Here is a 25411-nt window from a genome sequence, read left to right on the forward strand (position 1 = left end):
GCGCCTGCGCAGAGCCGGGAAAAGCGCGAAGTCACTGCTGCTGGGAGGGGGGAACCGCGCCTGCTGGCAGTTGGAAAGCCCGCGAAACGCTCCTTCCGGCCGGGTGCTCTGGGGCTGGAGGAAGAAGAGGTGTTCCCCTTTTGGGCCCCGCCTTCTTTTCCATGCTGGTATCCGACTTCCGCGCAGCTTTTCGGCTTGGCCCTCAGCTCCGCCTCAGTTAGAAGGCATACCCCTTCCCCTACTTGCGTCTCGGTCCCCCATCGCCTCAGACCCCGCTATGTGGTCTCCAGGCCCCACCTCGCACTCCCCCGCTCTTTCGCTAGACTCCGCTTTCAGCCCCCCCTTGGCCACCCTCAGCAGGCTCGACTCCACTCCCTTCGGGCCATCGAGCTCTCGCGACGTTCCTGCCATTCTCGGGCTGCGCAGAACTGCATTTCCCAGCGCGCCGAGCGGGCGGTGCCCGGACTGCGGTCAGGTGACATGGTTCTCTGACCTGCGTTGCTTCAGGGCCGGTTCGCGCGGGCGGGGCCGCGCTGGCCTCTGCAGCTCGCCCTTGGCCCCTAATTCCCCCTCGCCGGTCCCCCAACCTAGAGCGACAACGGTCTTGGCGCGTCTCCCGGTGTCGGACTCTTCCCTACCCGGGTCGTATCTTAGGAATGTCCTAATCGTGCCGGTGGGGAGAACTGCGCCCGACGCCCGGGATTCTGATCCAAGAACTGGAAGTCGACTGCCTGGATACTTTGCTCCTGGGTCCGCCCGCCTCCTGTCGCCGCCTCTTCAATTCCCCAGGACTGGCAGTGGGCTCGCCCGAGGAAAGCTGACTGCCCAGGCCTGCTGCTGACCTCCGGCAGAGCTGAGCCACAATGTCCCCGGAATCTAAAAAGCTTTTCAACATCATTATTTTAGGGATTGCCTTTATGTTTATGTTCACCGCCTTTCAAACTTGTGGAAATGTGGCGGTGAGTTGGGATCTGCTGTTTCTCCTTTGAAGTGCCTCTCATACTGAGTTCCAAAAAGGCTAATGAACATTATTATCCCCCACCAGCGCGCTTCAATTGCGCCTTTTATTTTCACAGGTTTCCTCGTTTGTTTATGATTTGGTTTGGTTTCATGTATCAGACGTTTCTCTTTACTGTATGGGGATGTGAAACATTGCCGTTTATTCCTCTGTTTTGGCTTTGGGTTTATATGTTGACCTATTTTCTTTTCCTGCACTGAGGTCTGCACTGAACTTAGCGAGTTCAGGCAGCAAACCCCAAGGCACAGTTTAAGTCCCCTCCCTGCTGCCCCTTGTTGGTTTGTCTTCTGTTCTGTAGTCCTTTTCTTCTCTCATAGTTAGTTCAGTACTAGGTATTGAGCATCTTCAGTTTCTACTTCATTCTCAGTATTTGGAGACTTTCCAGGGGGAGGGAGGTTGCAAAACCGCTTCCTTTGGTTGTTGATTAGTTTTCTCTTCCACACAGCAAACTGTCATCAGGAGCTTAAATAGCACCGATTTCCACGGCAGTGGATATACCAGGTATCGTATTGTATAATGAATTTTCCTTTTTACATTACAGCGATTGCTTAAATCCCATCAAAATCACGGGCAGTAAAATACTGTGAATGAATGAGTAGCGACTGCTCTTCTCTATTTAGATTATTTGGGAGAATATAATAGAATGAAGGGGACAAGTGTTGGTTCCAGGTTTGAAATCCTGGTGGCTTCACAGCTGCACTGCTGCGTTATCATAGGCGAGTCACTTTGATGAATCGGTTTCCTCGCTCAGCTAATGCCCATGAAGCACCTGGCACAGCACCGGACATTTAATAAGCACTCAAGTGTTGTCACATTACAGCTTCCCGGTCTGCAGCAGAGGAGGTCTTACGTGACTTTGAAACATTTGGTCTTTCTGTTTTGGTAATGTCATGATTCATGTGCTGTCGTCAGGAGCTTTTGGATTTTCATTAAGGTGGTTAGTCCCCATTTTGCACATGCAGTAAACGAAGTTTGCAAACGAAAAGACCATTGTAAGTCACTGGTGCTCGGTGACAGGAGCTGGGAGTGTCGTATGTGCCTGATTCAGAGCTCACCTGGGTCCCTTAATTTCTCTGTACTGAGAGAGCGGGTTGTGGCCAACGCCCTCCCACCTGTGCTCCCCCTGCACCCCAACCCCGTCGAAGTCAAACTCGATTACCTATCCTAAGCCTGACCTCATATGTGATGTTTGAGAGTAATGGGATGTGAATGTCCATTTTTCTAAAGGATTAATGATGCCCTAACTTTCTGTAGTGCTTTGTATTTTGCATAATCTAGAGAGCAAATGAAAGAATGTTTGAGAGATTCATAAATGTCAAAGAATAATTTACTTTGGATTTATAAGTGGTGGTTGAATTCAGGACTTTCAAAATGGTTTTAGTCACACTTTGTCACAAGACCGGGCTGGGTCTGTAGTAGCTAAACAATATTCCTTGAGACCATTAGGTTGAACTAAATAAACTCTGGCTTAAGCAAGTTTTCACTCTGTGCCTGTTATTTTTAGCAGTGCATGCTGTTGCCAGGAGTTGTAGGCTAAGTTTGTAGAGCAGACTGGCGGACTAGGGCCTTGGGAGTCAGATTCCCAGGTACGGGCCCCTGGCCCCTCTTCCCCCGTTCACCAGGTGTCCGAGTGGGCTTTGGCCAGGTGAGTTAGCCCCTCAGTTTCAGTTATCTTTTCCGTAAAATGAGGACAACAACTATACCTTCTTCGCAGAGCTGCAGGATTAAAGGACTTGGCACAGTGCCTGGTACTGTTATGTGTTAGCTGTTAGGGTAATTTACCAGTACATCAAGACCACGTCATCCAAGGCAGACTCGTTCAAAGAAACATTTGGTGGGCCGCCAGTGTTTTGTACAAGTGAGAACTTTTAATACGGTGTTCGGTGTAGGACACGCTTGTCATGGATGCTAAAGAAGTGAATGCTCACTGCGGACCACCTGTAGGCTGAGCACACTGGGGAAAGCGAACTCTGAGACAGTGCCTCAGGAGCTCGGCTTAGTCTCTGCGTGTTGTGTCTGCAGCATGGCAATTATTTACGGCGTGTTCTCCGCTTCGAACCTGATCACGCCCTCGGTGGTGGCCGTCGTAGGACCTCAGCTCTCCATGTTCGCCAGTGGGTTATTTTACAGGTGAGTAGCGTAACTGTCTTTCACGCATCTTCCTTGGGACACCTTCAGCCTCTTTCAGGCACACAGTAAGCCTCTGACAGGGACCTGCCAACTCAGACTGAAGAGAACGGAGCCGCTAATTTAGGGATTTGGCGAGTTCTTGACGCCCGGGATAACAGAGTTTTGATGCGGCTGGGTGTGTGTATGTTTGCGTTTGTTTTACTGGTAATAGAAATAGTATCCAAAAGTCTCTTTCCACAAGAGTCGAAAAGAACTTCCCATGAAACATTACATTTTATATCAAGTTGACTAACAGGAATTCAAGTGACATACTTAAACTTTTCTTGTGGGCTATGCAATTCCAGGCCCATCGTGGGCTATGCTCTTGGCAAAAGCCAACTGCAAGCCTTTTTGAGTGTGCAGTTTTACAAATTTGAGCTAGTAAACTAGGGAATGAGTAAGTAGGTCACGCCTGTCCTTTTTTATCTGGCTTTGTTTTCAACCCCAGAGGATTCCTGTGCGTTGATCCCTGGAAGGCTTGCGTGGCGTGCTGTTTCGGGTGTTGTTTGACTGTAATGCGTTGTTGACCTGTTATGTTTTAGCATGTACATTGCCGTTTTTATCCAGCCTTTCACGTGGTCCTTCTACACAGCTTCGGTTTTCATCGGAATTGCGGCTGCGGGTGAGCATTCTGATGTTTATTTTCTCCGGTTTCTGGGGCTTTGCTGAGAGTCACATTTGTGCATTTCGCATGTAAAGCTAAAGGATTTCATTCCCCTGATAACCTGTGGTTTGGATTTTAGTACTTTGGACGGCACAAGGAAACTGCCTGACCATAAATTCAGATGAGCACACCATTGGGAGAAACAGCGGGATTTTCTGGGCACTCCTACAGTCTAGGTAGGATTTAAGAAATAATTCTTTTACAGCTCAATCTTTCCTGTAATTTTTTTTTGATCACATGACAGTTTTAGATCTTTGTTGTGTTGAAAACCCAGATCTGTGTTATATGTCTTAAGTTCCTGGCTGCATACAGATTAAAAGTTGTATGAAATTACTTGTAATGCACGGATCAACCTCAAATGCATCGGAACTTATGAGTACTAGATAGAAACTAATAGTAACCATAATACATTTAGCATTGGCTATATTTCCAATGCTAATTGGACTATATGGGACTGTTGGGTCCATTACTTAATTTCAGTGGTCTTTACAATCTTATGAGATGAGAAGACACACAGAGGAGAAAAGAGAGACTTAAAAGTTAAGTAACTATCTGATTTAAACCATCATTATCTGCATTCCAGAGGCCTCAACCTTCTGACCAAGCTGGTGGCCTGATAGCTGTTAACAAATACCTATCTAAATCTACATTGAACTACACAGGTTAGCTGTTTCCTCAAATCAGCCACAGTCATTATGCCTCCCAGTCTGTCCTGAGGATGGACCCTCCTGGATCCCACCTGAAATTTTGGCTTGAATAAGGCTTAACACATGCAGATGTTTGTTTTTAAGGGACTGGATATTAAGGGAGTACAGTGTGAGTGATTTCCTCTCTAGGAAGTTGGCAAAAAGTACCTGATTAGGTGCAGATAACTAAGTCACAGGATTTTTTCAGAGTTTCTGAAATAGATTTTAGAAGTAGCATGCACTTGTTTCCAGGGAGTCACTTCCAGTGTTCCAGGAATAAGTCACAAGTTTTGGCGTGAGTCAGGACGCCTTCAAAGGGCAGTTCCACGTCAGGTCACTGTCACGTGAGCGAGGCCGCACTCCGTCTGGGTCAGCTACGTGTTTCAGGAAGACTCGGGGTGGGGCCGGCACTTTTAAATGATCTGGGGCAGGCGGATACTTCTAAATTATGTAATGCCTCCAGCTTTCTCTCTCTTTTTAACAAATAATGGAGAAATTCTTAGAAAACTAGAAATATGAAAGTAATTTCCCAACATTCTTGTCTTCCTTTTTTCCCTCAGCTTGTTCTTTGGAAATCTCTACATATATTTTGCTTGGCAAGGGAAAACTCAAATATCAGGTTTGTTTTACGCGGATATTTATAAAGTATAATAGCAGTTTCACAAAAATACCCGTTGTTGCTTTGTTCCCAATTGTTCTGATGAACCTTGGTGCCTTAAGTCTTCTCAGATTTTAGCTTTTAGTAACTTTTCCCTTGGATTGTATTATGTCGCTGGGATTGTAGCTAATGACTTCCAGCGGCCTCTCAGGGTGTGGGAGGGCTATGCTGTGTATGTGAGTATCTGAGTCAGTTGTCAGACTTTTGAGTTCTTAATTGTTTTGTCTGTATACTTCTTTGATGAAAAGAATATGATTAAGTTATTGTGCTTTTTTTGTTTTATTTTTGCTTATTAGTTTTTCACTGGAAAAGAAAAGTGGGGATATCTCATTTCTCTCCTTGCCCTAGGTTTTTACTGATGCAATAAAGTAAAAAAAAAAAGTTTAAATATTTTAAAAAATATTTACGCAGTAGCTCTGAACATCATGCTGACTCTGCAGTTGTTTGTGTGGTCACCTCTGTCTGCTTTCTTCTCCCCCCGCCCCCAGAGAGTGACCGGAGAACAGTGTTTATTGCCCTGACAGTGATTAGCCTCGTGGGGACTGTTCTTTTCTTCCTCATTCGGAAACCAGATTCTGAAAACATCCTGGGAGAGGATGAATCTGCCGATGACCAGGACCTGGAAGTCAATGAGTAAGAAGTTGGAAACATTCCTTTTCTTTGTTTCGGAAATATGTTTTGAGTAGATCTAGACTAGAGGTTACCAGCCTTTAAGCCCAAGTGATATTTGATACTGGGGGACAGGAGGGAAAAGTTTTCAAGCAAATCAGGGAAAGAAGATAAAAGGGAGGAAAAAGGAAAAGAGTGGGAGGTAGCCGCGCCCACCCCACACCTACAGGACCTGGGAGCTCACTTTAGAATTCCTGTCCTGGAAATGGCTCCCCTTGCTGCCGCGCCGGCCTGAGCTGGCAGTGAGCGGTGTGTACCCGAGTGCCCGCCGCACTGACCGTGTGTCGATTAGTCTACAGAGGATGTCAGTTTGCCTCGTTTGAGGCCTGAGTGGAAGGTGTTTGGGCTCACGTCCGACTGGCCAACTGCAAGATGGGGGTGCTATTTACGAAATTGAGTCCGAGGGGTTACTTGCTTTCAGGGAAGGCCTGAGTTTTTAAGGTGAGGAAAAAAGTTGTGCTGTTGGTTTAGAACATACTACCTTTTTTGTATCAGTCATTTATTTATTTAAATCAACTAGCTCTCCACTAGATTTCTTTATTTGTTTTTTGGTTTTTGGGGTTTTTTTGTAATCAGTTTAAGACACAGGAGAAGTAGGTATTGCCCTTTTGACTAGTGGGCTAAGAAAGGTAATCTTTAAAACAATTTTTAAAATACTTATTTATTTTTGGAGAGATGGAAAGGAGGGAGAAAGAGGAGAGAAACATCAACGTGTGGCTGCCTCCTGTGCACCTCCAACTGGGAACCCGGCCCACAACCTGGGCCTGTGCCCTGACTGGGAATTGAACTGGCCACCCCCTGGCTTGTAGGCCAGCACTCAATCCACTGAGCCACACCACTTTAGCCAGGGCTAAAAATAAAATTTTTTAAAAACTTTATTTATTGATTTCGAGAGAGAGAGAAAGAGAGTGCGAGAAACATCGATTTGTTGTTCCACTTACTGATGCATTCATTGGTTGCTGCTTGTTCGTGCTCTGAGCCCCGACTAGGGATTGAACTTGGCAACCTTGAGCTGCCAGATGATGCTCTAACTAGCTGAGCTACCCAGCCAGGGCAGGAAGTGCAGTCTTAGTTAAAATCTTTCTTACCATAGTCATAACAAAAAAACTACACTTAAATTACGTTAGGTTATTTAATTCTCACGGGGAGTGGTAGTGTCCCTGCTGTTTAAGTGAGGAAGTGAAGCACTGGAATGAAGCGCTTGTTCAGAACCCTGCAGTTAATAAACGATGACGCAGTGCTCAGGCCTCCGAAGCCCACGTGTTCCACCGACAGGTCCGATGGAACACATCGTGAACCACAGGTGACAGTGCTGCTTTGAAGAGTTTCAAAGCTGAAGAACTTATTTTTACAGAGTAGGCGTGGCGGAAATTGAATTCCCACAGGTGGTTTTTAAGGGTGAAGCTAGCTCGGCGGAGCAGGTTTCTGTGAAAACTGAATGCGTGGACATGGGATGAAAGAATTGTGTCCCATGTTAATGAAGAGCCACCCAGGGGGCACTTTGACCACGTGCTCCGAGGCAGGGACATGGGTCATGAGGGGACTCCCGGAGCCCACAGCACCAAGGGCACTAGAAGTGTTTGCCAGGCCATGCAGAGGACAGGACTTTCACAAACTTCAGTAAAAATGTGATAGGGGTTTTTTTGTTGTTCTCTTTTCAATTTCCTGGGGATAAAAGCTTATGTTTTTCTTTTCTGTTACCAGGTCTGCCCAGAACAATATGACAAAGGCAGCAGATGCATTTAGTAAGTATTTTCTAAGTACTTCTGTGTCTGAAGTTCGAGAACCAACAGTTTGGGAATGACGTTGGCATTGGCCCGTCCCTTTTCCCTGCTCACTTTGGGTTGATGGTACCCCGGTATTTTCATTTTTCCGGGTAGGCAGCATATCAGGAAAAGTGAAATACCTCCATAGCGTGGGGACGGGAGGGGTGGAGATGACGTCCTGAGCCTGCCCGCATGTGCAGAGAACTCAGGAGTTGGGTGTCACGTGAGAAGGTGAGGACGCAGACCGTGTGATCGGGCACCTTCTCCCTCCTCAGGAGGGAGCAGCGCTCTGGTGACCCAGGAGTGGCGGGAACAGCCGGGCTGTCTGTGCAGGGTCCTTCCAGGCTGACCCTCTGGGTGTTTCATTCTCACAACAAATCCGTGTGTTATGTAGCACGCACGATACAAGCTGTGGATACAGCCTATCCTTGTCTCCATTTTGGAGAAGAGAAACTGGGGGTTAGAGAATTACCTACCCAAGGTCAGACAGCGAGCGCAGGACTGAGCTGGGATTTGAGCCCAAACTGTCTGACAGGCAGAGCCGGCGATCCCTGTCCCGTGGCCTCTTCAGAGTTGGGAAGGCACAGCTCCTGCGAGTGAGGAGGCCTGGTGTGGGTCGCTGCTTTGCTCCGCCTGCGGCTCCACCGCTTTGTCTCCAGAGGAGGGAGAATCTGACCATGGCGGCTCTTCTCTGGGAGGGAGCGGCCTTTTGGGGGCCCTGCTCTCAGGGACAGTAAGCCCCTCGTCGGCCCCTGGCCTCGTGCTCCTGTCTGACTGGCGGGCCCATGGGTTGCCCGAGGCCAGGGTGCAAATTCTCCATGTCCCCTACCAGGGCCAGATGACACAAAGCACGCTGGCTTTTGGCCGGGCATTCCTGCAGCCTGTTTTCAGAAAGGCCCGTGGCGGGGGAATCCGCCTGTGCCTGGCACACGTGTGTGCCGTTGTGAGGGCTGTTTCGTCAGGCTTTCCTTGTGTGCGTTTCTTCTGTTTCAGGAATGCCTTCATGATTATCCATTAGGCTACGTGTTGTAAAGAAAAGGGGTGTGGCCTGACTGTCCCCCAGCAAGATGGGAGGTCGCCAGTCAGAGGTCTGGCTTTGAGCTTTGCAGGTCTAGAAGCTTGCTTGTCAGAACCCCCAGTGGGGCCCTGGCCGGGTAGCTCAGCGGTTAGAGCGGCATCTGACACCCCAAGGGCGAGGGTCCAATCCCCAGTCATGGCGCGTGCCAAGAGCAACCAGTGAATGCATCGAAAATTGGAACAATAATAGTCAGTGCGTCTCTCTGTCTTTGGGAACATTTTTTAAAATTGTGTGTGTGTGTGTGTGTGTGTGTGTGTGTTTTAAATAGCCTTCATTTTTTAGAGCAGTGTTAGGCTCACAGCAAAATTAAAAGGAAGGTACAGAGATTTCCCATGTACCCCACGTCCTCACACATGCACAGCCTCGTTCATTGTCAGTGTCATCCCCGGGAGAGAGGGGTACCTTTGTCACAGTTGACAGCCCTGCATTGACACGTCACTGTCACTCGGCATCCGTAGCTTCCACTGGGGTTCACTCTTGACCTACGTTGTGTGGGTTTGGGAACGTGTGTTGGCATGTCATTGCCTTATTGCACCATACTAGGTTATGTTTTAAATTTCTTCTTGTTAGCTAAACCTTCTGATTATTCAAAAACAAACCTGCCCTGTTAATATAATTTTTTTAATTAAAATTTTGTTTTAGCCCTGCCCAGTGTGGCTCAGTGGATTGAGCACCGTCCTGCGAACCAAAGGGTCACTGGATAGATTCCCAGTCAGGGCACGTTCTTGCATTGTGGGCCAGGTCCCCCATAAGGGGTGTGTGGGAGGCAACCACACATTGGTGTTTCTCTCCCTCTCTTTCTCCTTTCTCCTTTAAATTGTCTCAAAATTTCTTTTTTAGATTTTATTTATTTATCTTTAGAGGGGAAGGGAAGGAGGGAGGGAGAGAAATATCAATGTATGGTTGCCTCTCGTGAGTCCCCTGCTGGGAACTGGCCTGCAATCCAGGCATGTGCCCTGACTGGGAATCGAACCTCAATCGTGTGGTTCACAGGCCCGCGCTCAATCCACTGAGCTACACCAGCCAGGGTTGTTTCAAACTTTTTATTGATCATGTATTTTTTTCTGGAAGTGTGAAAGTGATCTGTAGAAATACTGCATTTAGTCTGTCTATATATCAGTGAAATTAGAAAAGTATCGTCTTTGTACGTGGAGAAATTCAGGACAGAGTGTTTGTGACTTAAATCAGTTTCACAGCCAGCAGTTGAATAAGAAGTAAAATCTGCGTCCACTATCAGTTTAGGGCACTAGAGGACTGGCCTTAAATTATGAAATGTGAGCCAGTTTAGAAAGATGGTTAAAACACAGTTTTAGGAATGCATTTTCCGTGGCAGATCTCCACTAAATTGAGCAGCATGAAAACAAACAGGAAAGCAGCCGTAACCAAATTGCAGAACTAGAGTTTTGTCCTCAGACCCGAGTGCGAATCGCAGGAAGTATGTTCCAGCTGCTGTGTGGTCAGGAAGCTTCGGCAGTTCTGATCTTAGTCCAGCCTCAAAGCTGCTCTGCAGCGATAATTCCTCCAGGAAGCTAGCACCTCGCCAACCATCGGTTCCCGGAATAGTCCGACCTGTGATCGGGGCTGTTAGAACATTCTGGTGTTTTGTTTGAGTCTATTTCTTTTCTCCATTTGGTGTTTGGTTGTGTGTGTGTGTGTGTGTGTGTGTGTGTGTGTGTGTTTTCTTTTTAGAGCTGGAGACTGTGTTGGAGAAAACACGACTCTAGAATATATTTAAACGGTTGAAATAAGCAGGTTATTTATAGAGCAGATTTAGTTCATACCTTAAGCATTTTAATCTGAATCCCTAACTTCTGTTCCAGTGTTTGTTTACTTGCATTATTTTTTTTCTTTTTTATTTCTTTGTGACTTATTTGCTTTATTGATCAAGGGGCATTTTGGTTGAATAAAGGTTTTAGAATTTTTGTTTGATTAATTGAAATTGAGGCAAGTACTCCCCAAAATGTTTCTTTCTTTCTTTCTTTCTTTTCTTTTTTGTTTTTACAGAAAAGTCTCTTAAGTTATGTGTTACCAAGGAGATGCTCCTTCTTGGCATTACAACTGCTTATACAGGTAAGCTTGTAAGTGACTTTTGTTTTGTTTTCTGTTGCTGAATAGTGACAGTAAGGGCTAAAAACAGCCACCACACTGTTCTTTCTCACAGTTGTGTGCATTGCCCGGGATCGGCGGAGTGCTGCTCGGGAGGTCCCGGTGGGGGTCTCCTGGGGAGGAGCCTGGTCCAGAGAGTCCCCTTTGCTTATCCGAGGGGGTCAGATCGCAGGCCAGGTCTGTCTGTCTCCAGGTGTCTCTGGCCGGCTGCAGGGCCCCATCCCACATGATTCCTTCCAAAAGGAGCAGAAGGAGGAACAACCAGGCCCTAAGCTGGCCTGGCACCTGCCCAGCTTCACCTCCACTGCAAGGCACAGGGCCACCCACACTCCGTGGGCGCGGTTCATCCCACCCATGATTTTAGGGCAGAGTGGAGCACTACAGAAAGTCACAGGAGTGAACCTTTGTTGCTTTGTGTGGATCAAGGAGATTCTCAATGAGAAGGAATGAGCTCTGTGGCTCACTACCAGTGTGTGATGTGGTAACGGGTGGAGGGTTTTTAGGTCTTAAGAATGGCGAGAAAATCTGTTTTGTCCTAAAAAGCACTGTGATGCCCTGGCTGATCTAGCTCAGTGGATTGAGCACCACTGGCCTGTGAACCAAAGGGTCGCTAGTTTGATTCCCAGCCAGGGCACGTGCCTGGGTTGCAGGCCAGGTCCCCAGTAGGGGGCATGCAAGGGGCAACCACACATTGATGTTTCTCTCCCTCTCTTTCTCCCTCCCCCTCTCTCTAAAAATAAATACACAAGATCTTTTTAAAAATTATCTTTTTTTTTTAAATTTTATTTATTTATTTTTAGAGGGGAAGGGAAGGAGAAAGGGAGAGAAACATCAATGTATGGTTGCCCTTTGCGCATCCCCTGCTGGGAACTGCCCTGCAGGGAACCGGCCTGCAACCCAGGCATGTGCCCTGACTGGGAATCGAACCTCAATTGTCTCGTTCGCAGGCCCGAGCTCAATCCACTGAGCTATACCAGCCAGGGCTAAAAAATTATCTTTAAAAAAGTACTATAACGTGCCAATTTTCACTTTTGTCCTTTTCTGCCTCATAGGCATAAGAAAATTTTTTAGGAGAAATCGAATAAATAGTAAACATCTTTAAAATTCAGAAAAGGTTTGTAACATTTAGGAATCAGGTCTTCTACTGATCTACCCTAATTTTTTGAATTTTTTTCCTGGGAAAAAGGGTTTAATTAAAAGGTTATTATGTCTTTAAGCAAAGTAGATAGTACGCACTGGTTTTCCAAATGGACCTTCCTATGCCCTCAGAAAGCTGTTACAGGTTTAGGTCGGTCGTAGCCTCGGCTCGTGTCCCGTCCACACACAGAGGGACGGCTTCTAACACAAGGATGTCTTTACCTCTCTGAATTCAGACATGTTCATCTGAAACGTGACACCTGCCACCTTGTGGCTAATTCCACGTCATCCGTTCTGCGGCATAAATGCCCACTGTGCTCAGGGGCCACGTTTCACCCTGAATGAGTTTGTGTGTTTACGTTGGTTCAGTGTGTGCAAAGCTCAGATACTACGGGGCATGAAGCCAAATGGGAATGGGAGGAAGCAAACTTGTAATTTAAATCTGATTTTTTTCCTGAAGGTCTGGAATTGACTTTCTTTTCTGGTGTGTATGGAACCTGTATCGGTGCAGTAAATAAATTTGGAACAGAAGAGAAGAGCCTCATTGGACTTTCCGGCATTTTCATCGGCATTGGAGAAATTTTAGGTTAGTTTGGAAAAAAAAAAGTTTTGCATTAAATTAGTTCAAGTTATAATAGAAGTTTTAAGTGTACTTTACCTCTCTGTTCTCAAATTTCTATTTCCTGCTTATTTTTACCCAGATGGGTATGTCTTTGTTTTTTATTGTTACTGTTTTAAGAGAACTGAATTATAAGACATTTGCCAAATACTTCACAGGCAAAACCATACATAGGAAAACACGTGGTCTGTCCTGGCTTTTCCTCTTAAAAGGACAGTGTCTTGGGGTCCCTGACTTGCTCGTTCTCTGACTGTCTTGACACCAGCTGGGTGTTCAGCAGTCGGGTCCAGTTCTGACTCTGCCTCCCGGAGTTAGCGTCACACTGCACGGATTCAAGGGCATCTGCCCGCACTTCAACAGGAAGTTCTGGGTCCCCAGACCACCCATACTTCTGTCCAACTGGGCTGTGAACTCCGGGGTTCCCGCAGCCCCCAGAAAAATGTTATACTTGACATGTTACTGTAAAGAACAGAAACGCGCAGCCCACTGAGGCACACAGGACAAAGTCCTAAAGGGTCCCAAGCGCAGGAACCTCTGTCTCCATGGAGTGGGGTGTGGCACCCTCCGCGCATTTGGAAGCTCTCCCAAAACTGTCTTTTCAGGGCTTTGGCGGAGGTCCCCTCCTGCAGGCACAGTTGATTAAATCATTGGCCTTTGGCGATGAGCTCCGTCCCTAGTCCTCCTCCCCTCCCCCTGGATCGAGGGGCCGAGGCAAAGACCAAGTGTTCATTGCACCATGCCAGCTTCTCCCGGCTGAACGGAGGTTTCTTCAGCACAGTGTGTTGAATACTGCATCAGCTGCGAGGAACTTGCCCACAAATCCTCACTGCGGATCCATTGTGCGAACAAAGCGGACTCCCTGCCTGCACGGAGCTCACATCCTCGGGGAAGAACACAGCCAGCAAACACAGGGAACTAGACTGTCAGGGCCCGCGAGGAGCCCTGCGGAGACAGCGGGCTGCTGGTTTCTGTTCCCCGCTTTACTGCCCACGCCCGGGGCAGTGCCAGGCCCATCAGTGTCTGGACGCCTGGGGTGCGGTTGGAGACTTGTTGGAGTCTTTGCCCATCCTCCCCTCTGCGGCAGCCCTGGGGTGGGCCAGCTTGTTTATTTATTTCTTAGGACTTTATTGAGACGCACCGGCACTTCACGTGCCGTGTAAGTCACTCCTTCGAAGCGTTGAGGTCGGCGGTTTTCAGTGTTTTCCCACGGCTGTGCACCCATCACCGCAGGCTGCTTTCATAACGTCTCCCCCCCCCGTCCCCAGGCAGCTGCAGTCAGCCCGCCCTCCATCTCTGTAGATCTGTGTCACTGAAACGCCGGGCATGGCCTCTGTGTCTGGCTGCTTCTACTCAGCAGAGTGTTTTCAAGGTTTTTCCATGTTACGGCATGTATTCATTCCTCTTTCTTACCAGGAACGTTTAGTTGTATGGACATACACCACATTTTAGTCGTTCATCGTTGGATGGACATTGGGTTTGGGGCCATTTTGAACAATGCTGCTGTGAACATCTGAATTATTTATTTCCCATTTTTAAAGAGAAAGGGACAGAAAAGGGGAGAGAGAGAGAAACATCAATTAGTTGCCTCTCTCATGCCCCCAACTCAGGACCTGTCCGGAAACCCAGGCGTGTGCCCTGACTGGGAATCAAACCAGCGACCTTACAGTCCCCAGGCTGGCACTCAGTCCACTGAGCCGCACCAGCCAGGGCAGAATGAGTTTTGTGCGAACACATTTTCACTTCTCTTGGGTAGATGCCTACCCAGGACTGGAATCGCTGGGTCATGTGATAACTCTGCATCTGGCTGACTTTTCTCCTCAAGACGGGTCCCAGTTCCCTCCTCCTCTGCATGCCCAGCACTAGTGCAGATACCAGACATTGTGACCTTCACCTTGGGGGGTGCTGAGTGTTTCTGCGGTCCTCTGAGTACCCCTGACCTGTGTTCTTAGATTCCGTTCATTTGCTCGGAAAGGGACAGTGTGGTTCTTTCCGGTCCTGCTTTGTAAATGCGCTGTGTGGGCCGGGAGCAGTGCTCAGTCTGGGGCTGGGCCAGGTACGCCCCATGCGTGAGGGCGCACCCTCAGTGTGGGAATGCCCTGCTCTGTACCCCAGCTCGTGAACGAGATTTTCCATCTGGTGGGTGGGACCTGGCACTGTTCCCAGCCCAGCTCGGGGCACACTGCCTCTGACCCTGGTGGATGCTTCTTCCTGGTTCTCTGCTATTTACTCACATTCAGTGCTGGTCAGCACTTGGTGGAGATCAAGGGGTCGTCTGAGCAGCTGTTTGTCTGACACCCTGTCCTGGGAACTCCAGGTCCCTTGAGACCCCAGACTCTCAGCTCCACCTCCTTGGCTCAGGGGGTGGTGTCCTCACCTGCCTTCCCTCAGGCAGCCAGCTGGGTAGTCACAGGGCTCACTCCTTTGTTCCCTATCTCCCAGAGGGCAGGGAACAAAGTCACCCCCTGCTCTTTGGTGTGTGACATCTGTCCCATCTTCAAGTCCACTGCCACTTACTTTCTGTATATTTTTAAGGTAGCAGGTAGATCCAATCTCTGCTTTTCCATCTTACCTGGAAGTTTGTTCTGATTTTTAAAACAACTTCTGTTTCAATAGCTAGTCCTTATTTTATATGTTTTTCTTGATTAAATTAGCTATTGGTTTGTCCGCTTTATTTCTTTTTTCAAATCAAGATTTTGGTACATTAACTTGCTCACAGGTTGTTCTGTTCTCCACTCCGTTGATTTCATAGGTGGGAGCCTCTTTGGCTTGCTGAGTAAGAACAACCGTTTCGGGAGAAACCCGGTTGTGCTGCTGGGCATTCTGGTGCATTTTGTAGCTTTTTATTTGATATTTCTCAACATGCCTGGGGACGCCCCCATCGCCCCCCTCGAGGGGACGGACAGCCCTGCTTACATCACATCCAGGTACAGGGGCCTCTCTTCCTAGCAGTCTGGGGCGTTGGGGGTAGTGGACCCAGATCTTCAAAGGGGGGCGGCTGATTTCCTTCTGGGAAGTTGGTTTCTGTATAAGGCCACTTGTCGAGTGTAGCGGAGCCAGAAAGAGTTGAGAGCTCATTCTAATCCATATTTTACCTCTGCCTTTGTGAGCAGTGGGCTCTAGAAGTCAGGGCCTCCAGGAAGAGCAGTGAGGATCGAGGGGCAGCGCGCCCGCTGGGCAAGGCAGCTGGACTCTCACAGTTGACGCTGAATGGTTTAAGGGTGTTTTACTTAACTCGCAAAGTCGTCACGGACACATTCGTGACCAGATCCACAGTGTAAAGGCAGCCCTGCACGAAACAGTGTTTGCTTCCCAAACCCGTAATAGCTCGGGGTTTGCTAGACCGTGAACCTTAGTGCATTTTTTTTTAAGATTTTTTTTAATTTTTAGAGAGGGGAAGGGAGGGAGAAAGAGGGAGAGAAACATCAATGTGCAAGAGATACATTGATCACACCCTGGCTGGTGTGGATCAGTGGATTGGGCGCCGGCCTGTGAAGGAAAGGGTCGCCAGTTAGATTCCCAGCCAGGGTACGTGCCTGGGTTCTGGGCCAGGTCCCCAGTAGGGGGCGTGCGGGAGACAACCACACACTGAGGTTTCTCTCTCTTTCTCCTGTCTGGGAATCAAACCAACGACCTTTCCGTTCACAGTCCGATACTCGATCCACTGAGCCACACCAGCCAGGGTGTTTGAACATATTTGAATCATGAGTGCATTTGAACATAAGTTCTTCCTTTGAAAATTCCAGGATTTATTCTTGTTTCAGGGTGTTTAAAAGTTGGAGGGTAAAAGGCTTTTGTGGGTGAGTTGCTTTTACATTGTAAATGGCTCCGACAAATACCATCGATACTCATCCTAAATTAACTTTTATTTTGCTCAGCAAAGAAGTGGCCATCTTCTGCAGTTTCCTGTTGGGTCTTGGAGACAGCTGCTTCAACACGCAGCTGCTCAGTATTTTGGGTTTTCTCTACTCTGAAGACAGTGCCCCCGCCTTTGCCGTCTTTAAGTTCGTCCAGGTAAGTGCGCAGCAGATTGTGGGTCCTCTTGTCTCGGTGCTTTGGGTTCGGTTCCTTAACGTCTCCCAGAGGGGAGCAGGGCGGCCTCTCCGGGGCTTTGCGGTTAGAATCAGGAGGCAGCGAGCGCGGCGCGGGCCTCTCCCGTTTGTGAAAGAGATTGTGCGCGCTGGTGTCTCCGATGCAGATGAGCCGCTTCCTTCCTCAGATCCCTGGATTCGTCCACAGTGTGGACGCTCCTCACTGTGTCTGCACGGCCCTTTATTATTCCAGCTTTTCACAGGCCACTGTTTTGTTTATTTTTCAGAGACAGGGGAAGGGAAGGAGAAAGAGAGGGAGAGAAACATCAATGTGTGGTTGCCTCTCATATGTCTCCCACTGGGAACTGGCATGCAACCCAGGCATGTGCCCTGACTGGGAATCGAACCGTGATCGCACGGTTCGCAGGCCTGCGCTCCGTTGAGCTATACCAGCCAGGGCTCATAGGCCACTGCTTTAAATCGTAGATTGTAGATTGCTTGACGGTTACCAGCTTAGGAAGGGAGTTTGTGGAGCGTGTGTGCAAGCCAGTGACAGAGGCGTGCTTTCTAGGTGTAGAGAGACCGCCAGTCACAGAAGGTGGCAGGTCGGAGCGGGATGGGGCGCATGGTGCAGCGTGGGTCGCCGTGTGCGTGCTGTGACCCGTTCTTCTTTGTTCTTAGTCCATTTGTGCAGCCGTGGCATTTTTCTACAGTAACTACCTTCTCCTTCCCTGGCAACTCCTGATCATGGTGATCTTCGGGTTTTGTGGAACTGTGTCCTTCTTCGCCGTGGAGTGGGAAGCTGCTGCCATTGTCGCCCGGGGCTCCGACTACGGAAGTATCTGACCCAGGGAGCCAGCGACAGGAGGGAGGCCGCGCCCCTGCAGACTGCAGGCCGCAGGACGGAGCGCGGGAGGGGCTGCCGCCTTTGGCTTTCACTAGGCAGTGGAGGGCGCTCGGTGTGGCAGAATGGAAGTGGACGGCCCGGTCTGCCGGAGTTGGTGTTCGCGTTTACAGACGTTCACTCTTTAAAACCAGTGGGATGAGGGGGGCTTGTTCTGTCGATTATAATTGTTCAAAGGTGTTGTTTTTTCATTCATCTGCCCCAAGTTCCGTATAATCATGTTATCGAATGTAAATGTTTTCCTCCTCCTCCTGTCTCCTTGAATGATCTTGCCTTGATTCAGAATCCTCGGCCATGTGTCATGTAGAGACTCTCACTGGGTATCAAGTTATGTGCTTCTATGTAATGATAGGGAACATCTGCCACCCCACGTGTGTGTGTGTGTGTGTGTGTGTGTGTGTGTGTGTGTGTGTGTGTGGATGCCTCTGAAATAAACTGGAGACGCTGAAATGGAATCTTCTCTGTGAAAGGATTTGCACTTTCTTCCTCCTTAAATGTTTTGTTTGATAAGTTTTCTTACCCCGTAGTTCATAGGAATGAGTGGCTAGTTAACTATTGTAAAATGAGGCAAAAATTGTATTCAGTCTTAACAACAGGAATCCAACATTTGTGAATGAACAGAAACACTAAAATGCATGCACGCGCATGGCGCACACACACACACACTCTCTCTCTCTCTCTCTCTCTCTCTCTCTTACTAGAGGAGGATTTTGCCAGCAGTTTTCCTAAAAGACACAAGGCAGGAAAAGGGAGCTCTGAGTGGGCCGGCCGGTCCACGCCCGTCTGGCGGTGCCGCGCCGCTCTCTGGGTAGGTGTTCGGGTGGAGACACTACCGTCCCTCCGTAAGAGCTTGCTGAAAACTTTTTAAATTTACACACAATTCAGAAACCATAAAATTCACCATTTTAAAGTGTACAGTTTAGTGGTTTTTTTTTTTAATAGTATATTCACAAGGTTGTTCACTACCACCACGATCTCATCCCACAACATTCTCATCCATCGCCCCAGAAGGAGCCACATGCATGTCAGCAGTCAGCCCCCAGCCTCCGACCCGGCACTGCAACCCCTCATCCACCTCCTTTTCTGAATGAGTTTGCTGGTGCTGCCATTGTACGTGAACGGGAGAGCTCACCTCTAAATGGGATTTCTTTGCAGTGCGAGTGAAGAAATCTATGGCAAAGTGCATTAAGCCAAGAGGACAAACAATACCTTGTTTTCCCTTTTTTTTCCAGTCCACTAGAAACTTAGAGATTTTCTGGCTGGCCTACACATCTGAGAAACCCCAGAGGGTGATTTTCGACTTGCGGGTGAAGTGCAGGAGGCAGGCAGCCTGGGTGAGGCAGAGCCCTGGGGGGCCCGCTCATGTGGGGCACCGCACTCTTGTTGCACCTGCTGAGTTCGGTTTTCTTCCCCGAGGTGGAGAGAAGCCCAGTTGGCGTAGTCAGCTCTCTGGGAACAATTTGTGAACGCCATTTCAGAAAGAATTGAGTGCTTTTATTATTTTATTATCTAAGCCCATTATTGTTTACCCACATGTGTTAGTTCTGATCACCATACAACAAAGTAACCTAAAACTTAGCTGCTGGAAGCAGCACACACTTGTCATCTCAGACTTCCTGCGGGTCAGGAGTCTGGGTGTGCCCGAGCTAGGTCTGTCGCAAGGCTGTGGTCAGCGTTGGCTGGGGTCCCCCTGGGTGGCCCCGCTTGTCGGCCCACCCACGCGGTTGGCAGCAGGCAGTTCCTCACGTGCCCTTAGACCAAGAGTCTTCGTTCCTCAGGGCTGCGGGCTGCAGGCCACCCTCTGTTCCTCCCCACCTGGAGCCGTTTGTCCTCAGGGCAGCTCCGCACATGGCAACTGTCTTCAAAGAAAGCAAGCAAGGGAAGACAGAGTGCTAGCCAGACATAAGTCACCATCTCAAAAGTGACACCCCAAACTCATGGGACAGGACTGCACAAGGAGGTGAGTGCCAGGAGCCGGGGACCCTCGGGACCATCTTACAAGGCTGGTTCCCATTTGGGCCAGAGCTGGGGCCTCTGCGCCCACGTTGCTCATGCTCCCCGGCTCTCAGGAAGGGGCTGGCGGCCTGTCACTGACCCTGAACGCTCTGGCCCAGGAAGCCCCTTAGGCGACTGGTAACATGAAGCTCCTCTTTGAAATTTCTATTGTTCTTTGAGTTAAAAGTGAAAAGTGGCAGTGAAATAAAGAGTAATTTTTATGCTGATATCATATGTACTCTGTCAAATAATTTCGCTCGGCCTGGCCCCCCCCCGGGGGCGGGGCGTGTTGGTGTTGAGGTGCCACTTTCCCTGGAAATGTCCCTGGTTGTGGATTGAGATTAGGCCTGGCCCTGGGGCAGTTTCTGTTGACTCAGGTTCTGAGTGAGGAGCCCCTCCCACTCCCCACACCCAAAGGCTTGAAACCCAACCTGCGCTTTGGCTGTGCGCACTGACGATTTCTTTCCTCCGGGAATTTTGGTTGGTTGGTTGTTGATGTGCTTATGAAATATATTACAACCAATGAATAGTTTCTGTGTCCTAGATCCTCATACCCATTTGGATGGCTGCTTTTCAAAAAACAAAGTAAGTTTCGGTGAGATGTGGGGACCCTTCTGCATGACTGACTGGTAAGAAAGTGACGTGGCGCGACCTCTATGGAAAAGTGTGGAAGTTTCTCCAAAAACGACGACTTGGGTTCCTGGATGATCCACAGTCCGTTCCTGGGTGTACGGCCCCGAAAGGATGGGAAGCAGGGACTTGAAGAGGTGTTTGCACAAGCAAGCAGCACGTTGGGAGTGGCGCTGTGCGCAGTAGCCAAACGGTGGAAAGATCCGAACGCCCATCAGCAGACCGATGCGTGAACGAGCCGTGGTCCCTCTGTTCAGTGGAATCTCGCTCAGAAATCCTTTCTTCTTTCTTTCCTTTGCCCTGATGTTGTCTGGGAAAGATAGCGCCACTCACCATCCACATCTCCCAGGCCACGGCTAATGGCTAACGAAGGCCAACCTCTGGAGTGTAGGACAATGGGCCGCGGCTGATTCTTGTGTGTGTCCTGTTCAGGGAGTGGAACCCACAACCTTGGTGTATCTGGATGACGCCCTAACCAATTTAGCTACCTGGCCAGGGCCACAGGACCACCTTTTATTTCTACTAGGATAAAACCTGACTGACCCCTGGCTTGGAAGGGCACCTGTGCCCGGGCGGGATTCACCCAGGTCCGGAGCAGTGCTCTCTGTCCGTGGGCCTGCGAGCACCTCCGCTGGTGCCCAGCGGGGCAGCGCTCTGTGGGAGGCCAACCATGCCCCCACCTGTTGTTGCAGGGCCTGCCGGGAGGCGTTCCGTGATCAGGGATTGCCTTCTTTGGCAGGGCCCCATTTCCCGAGTTGGGATACATTTTAGTGGGGATCACCTTCCCTTGGCTCTTGGAGACCTTGAAGAGCCCCTGACTGTCCTTCGGCCGGACACGGAGGTGTCTGCGAGGGCCAGCACTGCCCGTCGTCATACAGGGGCGAGCGCTGCTGGGGGGTTGCCACTTGGTGACAAAGCCCGTCACTGAGGGCACGATGTGGCCGAAAGGACGATGCTTCAGTGGGGTCTTTCTCTGACTGTGCCGGCCCTCGGGGACTGTGGCTGCAAAGTGCTCTCCCAATGCTGGGAGTGGTCTCCTACCGGTGGTTCCGGTGTGGGCAAAACAAGGGGCCCCCCTCCAGACCCAACGGGCCCCGGGAGGCCTCCACGGCAGCCTTCCGAACTCAGAGGGGGAGAGTAACCAGGCAGGCGGTCCGACGGGAAGAGCCCCTAACCAGGAGCAGGTCACCGCGGGAGTCACGTCCTGGGCCTGTGGCTTCCTTGACAAAGGTCACCCTTTACCTTTGACATTGTCTATTGTCTTTGTGCATCTAAGACAGAACACCTTGGAAATGTCAGCGTCATCCTCATTCCCAGACCCCTGGGGAGACAGCCTGGGCGCCAGAGCCAGAGCTGGAGCTAGGGTCATGGTGTTTGTTACCTTGTGGCCCACATGCCACCTCTGTGTGCTGTGAGCGGTCACTGCTACCTCTCTGTCCCCACTGATCTAGAGGAAGCTAATGTTTCCACGTTTTACTCCGTATCCGGTCCCAGAGGTTTCCCCGCTTTGCTTTCTCTCACCCCCTTGATCTCCCTCCGCTGGTGGATTTCACGTAACCCCTGTGCATCTGTCCCTTCCTCTGGTTCCACGTGTAAAATAAGCCGCACAACTGCCCGTCTCCCGAGCACTTGCTCAGCTCGTGCTCATTGCGGTTTTGCTTCCCTGCAGTCATCCTTTGGCTCCCATCCGCTCACGAAAACCCTCCCTGGGTCTGCGCGGCTCTTCCCTCCACATCGCCACGCCCCTGCTTTGTAGTCAGTCTCTCAGAGGCGCTAAATTCGTGGGTGCAGCGGCTCACTGCCCAGCAAAGGGCCTTGCCGAGACTGGAAAGTCAAACAGGGAACAGGGAGAATGACTGGCTTTAAGGATTAGGGACCTGGAACCGTGACCTGTGAAGGTCACAGAGATGAAGCAAAACCAAGGATCTACGGGGCTGCCTAGGAAACTGGGAGTGACGCTGGTCCCCTAATTTGGGCTCACATCTCAGGAAAGCTGAGAGGAGGCTCAAAGGGGGGGCTTGTTAAAGAGAAAACTACAGGCCCCCAGGGGCGTCACTCAAGCTGACAGCCCATGATCCCAGACCGAGACTGAGTACGTGACCGGTCGGCGAGGTCACGTACTCAGCCTCTCAACCAGCCTGGAGTTTTCTGGTCATCACCAGTGAGGTCATCTGTCACATGCGTCTCAGTCCCCCCACATACAAGGGGCAGTCTGCATGATAAACCTGCCCCCCCAAAGATGTCCTGCTCTAAAAATAATGCTTTCTTTTCTTCAGTCAGTAGTTCCCTTTCTCCTGCAAAAACCTTCTATTCCGAAGTCCCCCTCGGAGCTGCCCCTATGATTAGCTGGATGCTGCTGCCTGGTCGTGAATCACTTAAAGCAAAGCCGATCAGACTTCCCAATTCACACGCTGAATTTTGTTTTTTAGCAGCCCTAATTCTGTGTGAACTGAGATAATTTTTCTTGAAAAAGCGGATTGCTGTTTGAGAGACATCAGATCCGAGAGAAAAAAGCCTCATTTGCGCATTTCTTGTTTCCACTTCAATTCAGTTCCTCTTTTTTCCTTTTCTTTCTTAAGATGTTGTCAAGATAGTCCCCGATTCTTCAATCTTCTTTGTTTATATTCTAAGCCTATTCGACTTTTCTTTCTAAATTGGTTTAGTGCTCTCCATTTTACATTTTAAAGGGATCTTTGGGGGTAATTGCCACAGGAACTGAAAGCGGAGTCTCGATGGCTCATCCTGTAGACAGTGAGGAGAGAGTAGACTTCCCTTCCTCACCTTCTTCTGTGTGGTTGGAAGCCCTTCAATGATTAGGAGCACAGCGAATGTTTTAATGTTTTCATTTGGCGTGTTGGGTACTTGGTCTGTCGTCGCATGGATGACGCTGTCACAGGGAGCCGTGTGGGGCGGCGGGACTGGCTCTCCTGCAGGTGGTGGGACCCACGGCTGCCCTGTGCTCCATTCTGCGGGGAAGGGATCTGTTTTGCGACCGGCACTTGCTGGAGACCCAAGGTCGTCGCCTTGGCAGCAGCAGACCCTTGGACCGAGGAACCATTTTGGCCTGTCCCATTATTTCGCAGGTTCAAGTGCATTGTGCTTGGCACGCAGTCAGTTTTCTTTCCTGAGAGATCAGCTCCTTGCTTGCGTTCCTCGAGGATCTGTGTGCTCCTGAAGCTCACATGGATGAGAAAGGGGCTCGGACTGAATCTGCCACGGCCAGTGCCTGAGCGCCACCTCAAAGGGCGACCTCGTTCTGAATCCCTCCTCGGGCAGGTCACGGTGGGCCGTCAGGCCGCAGGCCTTGAACTTCTTTAGGAAAAGTGTCCCCAGACCCATGGGGGTGGAGCCACCCTCCAGGAGGCACGTCACCTTGGGAACTGTCCTGCATCCAGGCCCTGCCCGCTGTCCCCGACATGGAATCGCCCTTACTTCCCTCCCTGACGCCAAATAGATGTATAAGGGGAGCTGAAGGGGCTGCCACTCTTCGAGCATCCGCTGTCTCCCGAGAGAGGTGGCTTCCGGGCGTGTGCTCTGCTTGGCTCTCGTGAACTCCAGTAACCTCTCTGGGAAGTTTGCACAGGCCTGGGTGGTCTACGTGGGCGGCAGTGAGAGGTGAGGAGCCGGCGCAGGACACGGATAGTATTGGTGTCTCTTCGGTCCGATACTTACTCTGCCAGCCCCACGCCCGCCAGGGCCGGGTCTCCGGTGCTGGCTTTCTCTGCGTGGAGTCCAGCCGTCTGTCGGGCACTCCACTGCAGCAGGCCCTGCTCTAAGCAAGTTACAAGTGGATTGTCCGGGTGCCCTGGAAACCGGAAAAGCTGGCGTTCCTGCTGCCTGTCACCTACCAGTAAGATTGGCAGGGACTGAATCTCTACAGGCGCTGTGTTCAGATGTCTGTCGATCTGAGAAGATGGCGGGTTTGTGCCCTAACGGACCATCCAAAACTCCATTTTAAACGACGCTTCTTATAAGGAGTAGAAAAGTGTAGGTAAGGGCATTGGAATTCAGGGGAGAAGTTAATCAGATAAAAGCTGCAGGACCTTTCATCTGTGTCCCGGGTGTGGGCGCCTCGCCCTGGAGCACCTGGCTCAGATCCCATTCCGGTTGTTTGCCATCCTCCCCGAGGCACAAAGGCTGAACTGCTTGGGGTCTCCCGGATTCAGGGTGGGTCCCACCTTCAGTTCCTGGAACAACAGCTTTCTACTTGCATTGATTACTAAGCTTAGCAACTATTACCTGAAACTGAAATTTTTCCAACACTCGAGTCCCCCATCACCCTTATTACATCTGTTTTTATACACGAGAAAAGCACATGCAGATGGCAATGCCAAAAGGCAGAGAGGTCAAGTGCACAGAGAGGTCAAGTGCAATACCCAGACGGCAGAGGCAGTAAGTGGTGAGGCCGAGGGAAACCCCAGACCTCTGTTTTGGAGCCTGGACAGTTACCAGCTGTGCCCCAGCTGTGCCACAGGTGGCTGTCACAGCAGAGGCAACCCAGATCCACCTTGTTTTCCAGGTGCGGGGGCTGGGGGGGCGGAAATGGTCGGCAGAATGAGGACCCGCCCCCAGACAGGTCCACGCTTTAATCTCTGGGACCTATGACTGTTACATGGCAGAGGAGAGTCGGGGCCACCACCCACTGACTGGAGGTGGGGGTCACCCTCGGTTATTTTGTTGGGCCACAAATCACAAGCATCCTTGTAAGTGAAAGAAAGAGGCAGGGGGTAGGAGTCAGGGTCAGGGTCAGGGTCAGGGTCAGGGTGGTGCGATAGGAGAAAGACTCGACCTGATGAGTAGAATAGAATTACTGGAATAAAACAGACGATGACAAGTATCAGAGGAGAAACTGGGTCCCTCACCTATCTCTATGGGATTATAAAATAGAAAACAGCTTGGTGATTTCTCAGAACGTCAAACACAAACCTTCCACACGACTCAGAATTTCTGCTGCTGGGAATTCATCTGCATGGAGACACGTCTGTCCACAGCAGCGCTGGTCCTCACGGTCAAGAGCTGGGGTAGCCAGCGCGTGTGAGTGTCTGGCTGTCCTGGCCGTCCGGGGGCTTGCGTGCAGCAGCTCGGGTGAGCCCAGGACGTGAGGGTGGCCACATGTGGAAGACTGCTCAGCTCATGACCCCACTCACGGACGGGCCCAGAAAAGGCAGGTTCACAGAGACGGCAAGCACAGTAACGATCGCCTGGGGGGCGCCCCCAGGCAGCAACTCCAAAAAGTACAAGGAGACGTACTCCCGAAGTACGTCTGGGGGTGATAAAAATGGTC

General features: G+C 50.0%; 1 protein-coding gene across 2 annotated transcripts; it reads left to right on the plus strand.

Annotated features, from left to right (window-relative positions):
• The first annotated feature begins 464 nt into the window (after window positions 1-464).
• MFSD11 (major facilitator superfamily domain containing 11) lies at window positions 465-19724 on the plus strand. 2 transcript variants are annotated; one of them, XM_053659542.1, is made up of 13 exons: window positions 465-959; window positions 1464-1519; window positions 3041-3148; window positions 3730-3809; window positions 3931-4027; window positions 5098-5156; window positions 5684-5828; window positions 7569-7609; window positions 10704-10778; window positions 12412-12537; window positions 15320-15494; window positions 16446-16581; window positions 17280-19724. In XM_053659542.1, exons 1-13 carry the CDS (start codon window positions 864-866, stop codon window positions 17442-17444), a joined length of 1359 nt encoding a protein of 452 aa, XP_053515517.1. In that variant the 5' UTR covers window positions 465-863; the 3' UTR covers window positions 17445-19724. The 2 variants fall into 2 exon arrangements, with proteins under 2 accessions (XP_053515517.1, XP_037013647.2); XM_037157752.2 differs by having other exon boundaries at window positions 466-959; window positions 10713-10778.
• Window positions 19725-25411: the final 5687 nt, after the last annotated feature.

The sequence above is a fragment of the Artibeus jamaicensis genome, unplaced genomic scaffold (assembly GCF_021234435.1).
Source record: "Artibeus jamaicensis isolate MK-2021 breed Jamaican fruit bat unplaced genomic scaffold, CSHL_Jam_final contig_2259, whole genome shotgun sequence".
Classification (NCBI taxonomy): domain Eukaryota; kingdom Metazoa; phylum Chordata; class Mammalia; order Chiroptera; family Phyllostomidae; genus Artibeus; species Artibeus jamaicensis.

What these genes read in the sequence shown, in the direction of transcription:
- MFSD11 (XM_053659542.1), top strand. Translation starts at nt 864, where the DNA reads ATGTCCCCGGAATCTAAAAAGCTTTTCAACATCATTATTTTAGGGATT. An exon ending in CGGCATTGGAGAAATTTTAG is followed by an intron (nt 12,538 to 15,319) that starts GTTAGTTTGGAA and finishes TTGATTTCATAG; the next exon opens with GTGGGAGCCTCTTTGGCTTG. An exon ending in CCTGCTTACATCACATCCAG is followed by an intron (nt 15,495 to 16,445) that starts GTACAGGGGCCT and finishes TATTTTGCTCAG; the next exon opens with CAAAGAAGTGGCCATCTTCT.